This window comes from Daphnia pulicaria, chromosome 2 (genome assembly GCF_021234035.1).
Source record: "Daphnia pulicaria isolate SC F1-1A chromosome 2, SC_F0-13Bv2, whole genome shotgun sequence".
Lineage (NCBI taxonomy): Eukaryota > Metazoa > Arthropoda > Branchiopoda > Diplostraca > Daphniidae > Daphnia > Daphnia pulicaria.
Genome location: NC_060914.1, coordinates 9,087,499 through 9,093,498, shown reverse-complemented (window position 1 = coordinate 9,093,498; position 6,000 = coordinate 9,087,499). Strand labels below are relative to the sequence as shown.

The 6,000-nt window shown below is 38.0% G+C and overlaps 1 protein-coding gene across 3 annotated transcripts; it reads right to left on the bottom strand.

Annotated features, from left to right (window-relative positions):
- Positions 1-332: 332 nt before the first annotated feature.
- On the bottom strand, positions 333-5,963 carry LOC124326276 (chitin deacetylase 7-like). Of its 3 annotated transcripts, none has more exons than XM_046785006.1 (9): positions 5,806-5,963; positions 5,649-5,722; positions 5,381-5,579; positions 5,160-5,277; positions 4,937-5,092; positions 4,768-4,827; positions 4,652-4,704; positions 4,378-4,576; positions 333-745 (listed from the first exon to the last, which is right to left on the bottom strand). In XM_046785006.1, the coding sequence occupies exons 1-9, from the start codon at positions 5,874-5,876 to the stop codon at positions 542-544; spliced, it is 1,134 nt and encodes a 377-aa protein (XP_046640962.1). In that variant the 5' UTR covers positions 5,877-5,963; the 3' UTR covers positions 333-541. The 3 variants fall into 3 exon arrangements, 2 of the variants coding, with proteins under 2 accessions (XP_046640962.1, XP_046640961.1); XR_006915526.1 differs by lacking the exons at positions 4,378-4,576; positions 4,652-4,704; positions 4,768-4,827; ... (3 more) ...; positions 5,649-5,722; positions 5,806-5,963 and adding exons at positions 848-1,048; positions 1,128-1,180; positions 1,256-1,315; ... (3 more) ...; positions 2,123-2,196; positions 2,294-2,447 and having other exon boundaries at positions 614-745; XM_046785005.1 differs by lacking the exon at positions 333-745 and adding an exon at positions 3,874-4,274.
- Between the last annotated feature and the right edge of the window lie 37 nt (positions 5,964-6,000).

Genomic DNA, 6,000 nt, shown 5'->3' with positions numbered 1-6,000 from the left:
TTTTTTATGCTACTAATCATGTGACTCATGAACTGGTACACAAATTTCGGACTCAATTTATATTTATGCCCAGAAAATAATCGAATGAGAACGAAAAAAAAAAAAAAAACAACAAAAAATCTTCGCGTTTGGTTGGTTGGGGCAACTCTTTCAGAATATCCACCAATGAGATCTTTAGAAAAAAAACAGGATATTAGCCTTAGCCTTAACAAGCATTCCAAAAAAAATCTACGTCGGATGATAACTGCATTTTTGACAAATTAAAAAAACATGCTTTTCCATAATCATCTCTCATATGTCTGGAAACTTTGTGTAATAAGTACTGTATGTTTAATAAAACACTTTTAAATCATGCAAAATTTTATTCCTTATATAATCAATAGCATATAAAGGGATGGAGATTATAGCGGAAGGCGTTTCAATCATCGGAAAATAAGCACGTTTTAACTGGGAATTAAAACCCTATAACTTATCCAAGAGGGCCGATTCTAAATCTAAAATACTGTAAGGATACATGATATTCACCATTTAAAAAAAAATATTAGGGCAAGCCAAGGGGATTCCCGGTCCATGGATAGACGTCAGGGCAGATGACACAACTTTTCATATTGCGCGGGCCGACAGGAGAGAAATCGTCTTCATAGTAGCATGAATAATCCAAGCAAGGAGTCTGGGTCATGGTTGGACAAGAGAAGAAGTTTGGGACTTCGGCCAACGGCTTAGGATTTTTCATCCAGTCCAATCCCTAAATTTGTTTTCAAACCCAATCGAGAAATAATAACCCGTCAGTAAACAATCGAAATGGAACATATATACGGCTGAAGGTATTCTAAAATTATTTTCTCACTCTGGCAATGGGGACAACGTAAACGTCATCGTTTAATACAATTGCATCGAGGAACTTCTTGTAACCCTGCAAACGGTACTCGGCATCCTGGAACCAGGCGTTAGCAGTCAAGTAGATGCCAAATGGAGCCTTGCTTGTATTATATAGTGACGTTGAAAATTGTCCATTAAGTATTGATAAGTTTCATCCAAGGTATTCGGTCTAAAATAAAAAAGTAATGCATGCATAAACTTGAAAAGTGGCTAAATTAGGAGATTGAATTGCAATTCCTGTTACGTACTTGTCACAGGCATCTGCCGTACTGCAAATGTGCCCATTACGATTTAAGGCAACCTGTTGAAATATAATGAACGTGAATGCATATACAATATAAGGGTGACGAAAGAAGTTGAAACGTTATTTTTTTACCATTGGGACTGTCCAGATACCGGGGTATTTGTCTTTGGGACAAGGTGGGATCGTGCACTCCTATAAAACACATTTGAAACATCAAAAACAATTACAAAATCTACTAGAAATTTAGTTTTAAAAATTGAGATGACGTAATTATGTAAGTCCACTTACGTGTTGAAATCCTTGATCCAAAGTGTAAGGCCAAATAGGGGGATTAGTACGGTTAACACTAGTTTCTGGGAAGCAACAGTCGTAGAACATGCCAAGATTCTTCATGGCCGTAAAAGTAGCGTCACCACTTGACTGCAAGAACGGCGCTCGTGCACCCTGTAATTTTGATCCAATTAATGAACATTAGAGATTTATTCAAAAATTGAATTTATACCCGAATTTCAGCTTTGGGAATGTTCGCAAATTTGGCCAGAGCCTCTTGGATTCCACCAATTTCATCAGTCCACTCGGACACTGACTTGTAAGCCCAGTCTGACGATGGAGTTGAGTGGCTGTTATTGAACAGAGGAATGAAATTTTTTTATTTATTTATTTTTTGCTAAATAAAAAATTGTAAAAAGACCTATTTTTTAGAAGAAAAAAAAATCGATCATCACTTACGACATGCTGTGGGTTGAAATTTCATTCTCTTTGAAGTAGAGACTGTGGGTCAGGGTGTAGTCGTTGTAGTCGTGATAGACGAAGAAAGTCATTCCAATCGGGCAGCCGTTGGGATTGACGTGGCCGTTCAACAGATATGTGTAGTTGATGTAATTGGTCACCGTAATCGCACCGTCAAACGCCAAAAAAACCAATTGAGCTGAAACTCGATTCAATTCATTATTCCAACTGAATTCAATTTGTATTTATAGAGCGAACGATCAAACTTACGGGTATTCGCCAGGCTTAAACCGCCTGGTGGAGACGTGGACATGCATTTGCAGGCCGGCCCTACGCAATTCGTGCTATGCAGTGATGCAACAAATCGATTAATACAACCCGGCCATATACAATTTAAATATTGAACTTGTATATAAATGCAGTAATCACAACGAAACTTACGAATTGCATTGCGCCTGCGATTGGTGGAGGAAGACGGCGAGAAAGAAGATGACGGCCAAAATTCGTTGCATTTTGGCGCTTTTCAGCAAATAGACCCACAAAGATGTTTTGACTGCTGTGCCTCGCTACTATTGCACTTATCCAAATTTATAGCCTCAAAATAGTATGATGCAACGCTTAAGATAACTGATGGAGCTGTCAAAAGTGCAAGACAATGCATATTATAATCACAGTTAACAGACAAACCACAAATACTGGTCATATATTTGTTCAGTTACAAGTTTTTCTCTTGTGCGCACTCAAATCACCACCCAGAAAATGTAATAAATTCATTTAAATATTATTATTAGTTGCTCTGTCTACGAAGAATTATTACCATTGGATACGAAATACGTTCGTGAAGCGCGATAGGCATTTTGTTTCTTCCTTTTTTTTGGGGGGGGGGGAAGAGGAGATTCAAAGAACATTTTTTTTTTCTTTTTTTTTAATGAGGAATAATCAAACGCTAATAACCAATAACTCGTTTGGGTACGACTCAGTCAAACAATCAAAAGGTGATCAAGAGAAATTATATGACTAATGTTAAACACGCTGAACTCGAGCTCATTATTTTCCATAAAAAATACTATGAAGTACAGTAGCTACACAAAGTTTCCGCACAGCTGAGAGAAGCTTATGGGAAAACGGGTATTTTGAAAATTCGCCAAAAATCGAGTTTTCGTCGGACGAAAACGATTTTTGGACAGGGGGTTCTTAGACTTAAGGTTTATAGCATATATTTTTTGGGTATTTTTTCGTTCACGCGAACGTCCCTTTTAAATTGGAAGTAAAAGTTTCCGCACAGTCGAGAGGGCCAATAGTAAATCGTACTACTTTGGCTCTCTTGTACTGGACGGAAAATAGGACTAGGAGAGTTCTTTAGGGCTTAAAAAAAAGAGCATCGTTAGCTCTATAACCTCATCTGAAATGTTGACCCCCATGCCATTTGAGAAATCACTTTAATTTCGATGTGAAAATGAAAAGTTTTCATTTCTCAGTTATTTTCCCTTTGTTCCCCCCTCCCGTAGTTGCCGGTTTTCCAAAAACCAAGTCTAAAAAAAAGGTCCTAGAGATGGCCTGTCTTTTTTCTCCCCCTGCCCCTAATATTTAAAATCTCGGTATTTGGAAAAACCGGCAATGAATGGTAACCATTGACGTGAATTAATCCTCAAAGTACAGTTATTGTTTTTCCCACATTTTAGACCCATTTCGAAAGTTCCGATCCCGTCGTGCACTATCTCGTATTCGCCTGTGATATTACATAAGATATTTCTCATTAAAAAATTTGGGCTGCAAAACAATGACATCACTCTTAGGATTTTTGGAAGAGAGTTCAAATCAATTTTCCCACTTTTAAGCTTGAAGTAAATTCAAATATTTATAAGAAAATCATTTTTTCCTGAATTAGAACAAAATCGCATTTTTCATAGCTGTCTACTAAAAAAGATGATAAATTAATCAAGCACAAGAACATACCTGCTTACATATCCCAATGTCCCCCAAATCCAGCCCAAATCAACACATGTCTTTTAACTTTGAAGCACTTTCAAATTACACCAGTTTATTCGTTATATAGTCAACCGCATACGATATAGTGATGAAACAGCGGCAACCGTTTTTAGCTACATCGTTGATAACAATTCGTATTTGATAAAACTAAAAACTAAAACCTTGCTACCATAGTCCGAGAGGTTCCATTCTAAAGCTAAGGATACACGTTGACCTTAAAAAAAAAGAATTATGGCAAACCAAGTGGATTCCCGGTCCATGGGTAGACGTCAGGGCAGGTAACGCAACTTTTCATATTGCGCGGGCCGACAGGAGACGCCTCTCCTTCATAGTAGCACGTATAATTTGTGCAAGGAGTCTTGGTCACGGTTGGACAATTGAAGAAGTTTGGGACATCGGCCAACGGCTTAGGATTTTTCATCCAGTCCAATCCCTAAAATTTGTTTTCAAACGCAATCGAGAAATAATAACCCGTCAGTAAACAATCGAAATGGAACATATATACGACTGAAGGTATTCTAAAATTATTTTCTCACTCTGGCAATGGGGACAATGTAAACGTCATCCTTTGTACTCAACGCATCGAGGAACTTCTTGTAACCCCGCAAACGGTACTCGGCATCCTGGAACCAGGCGTTAGCAGTCAAGTAGATTCCAAATGGAGCCTTGCTTGTATTATAATGGCGTTCGAAATTGCTCATCAAATATTGATAAGTTTCATCCAAGGTATTCGGTCTACAATCAAAAAGATAATTATGTGCTAAAATTTAAAAAGCACTCCAAGAATTCATTGCAACTCCTGGCACGTACTTGTCACAGGCATCAGCCATACTGCAAACGGTTTCATTTCGGTTTAAAGCCACCTGTTGCAATATTTCGAACGTGAATGCATTAATACGAAAGAAGTTCAAACGTTGTTTTTTTACCATCGGAACTGTCCAAATACCGGGAAATTTGCTTTTGGGACAAGGTGGGATTGCACATTCCTACAAAATACAATTGAAACACCAAAAACAATTACAAAATTTACTAGAAATTTAGTTTTTCCTAGTTTTTCAAAATATTGAGATTCTATAATTTTTGTAGTCCACTTACGTGTTGAAATCCTTGATCCAAAGTGTAAGGCCAAATAGGGGGATTAGTACGGTTAACACTAGTTTCTGGGAAGGAACAGTCGTAGAACATGCCAAGATTCTTCATGGCCGTAAAAGTAGCGTCACCGCTTGACTGCAAGAACGGCGCTCGTGCACCCTGTAATTTTGATCCAATGAACATAAGACAACGCCTATATTTATTTAAAAATTGTATTTAAATAAACCCTAATTGAAGTTTTGGGAATGTTGGCAAATTTGGACAGAGCGTCTCTGATTCCGCTAATTTCATCAGTCCATTCGGCGACTGACTTGTTAGCCCAAGTTGCGGCTGGAGTTAAGTGGCTGATTTTGAACAGACGAATGAATTCATTTGTAAAAAATTTTGCTAAATAAATATTGTAACAAGACCTATTTTTAGTTTAAAAAAAATCGATTTATCACTTACGACATGCTGTGGGTTGAAATTTCATTCCCTTTGAAGTAGAGACTGTGGGTCAGGGTGTAGTCGTTGTACTCGTGGAAAATGAAGAAAGTCATTCCAATGGGACAACCGTTGGGATTTAAGGTGTTATTTAACAGAAATGTGTAGTTGTCGTAATTCGTCGTCGTAATCGCCCCATCAAACGCCAAAAAAACCAATTGAGCTGAAATCAAATTCAATTTATTATTCCAACTGAATTTTGTATTTATATAGAAGGGACGTTAAAACTTACGGGTATTCGCCTTCGTTAAACCGCCTGGTGGAGACGTGTTCATGCATTTGCAGGCCGGCCCTACGCAATTCGTGCTATACAGTGATCCAAAAAAATCGATTACAACCTAAAGCTACAATTGAAACAATTACTCGTATATGAAAACAATGAAACTTACGAATTGCATTGCGCCTGCGATTGGTGGAGGAAGACGGCGAGAAAGAAGATGATGGCCAAAATTCGTTGCATTTTGGCGCTTGTTAGCAAAAAAAACCCACAACGATGTTTCCACTGCTGTGCCTCGCTACTGTTGCATTATCCACATTTATAGTCTCGAAATCGTAGCAATGTTGCAACGCTTTAAGATAACTGG

Excerpts from the sequence above, each read along its gene's own strand:
- LOC124326276 (XM_046785006.1), bottom strand. The coding sequence starts at position 5,876 with ATGCAACGAATTTTGGCCATCATCTTCTTTCTCGCCGTCTTCCTCCAC. Across the intron at positions 5,723-5,805 it reads TCGCAGGCGCAATGCAATTC|CACGAATTGCGTAGGGCCGG; the intron begins GTAAGTTTCATT and ends ATCACTGTATAG. Across the intron at positions 5,093-5,159 it reads TTCCCAAAACTTCAATTAGG|GGTGCACGAGCGCCGTTCTT; the intron begins GTTTATTTAAAT and ends TCAAAATTACAG.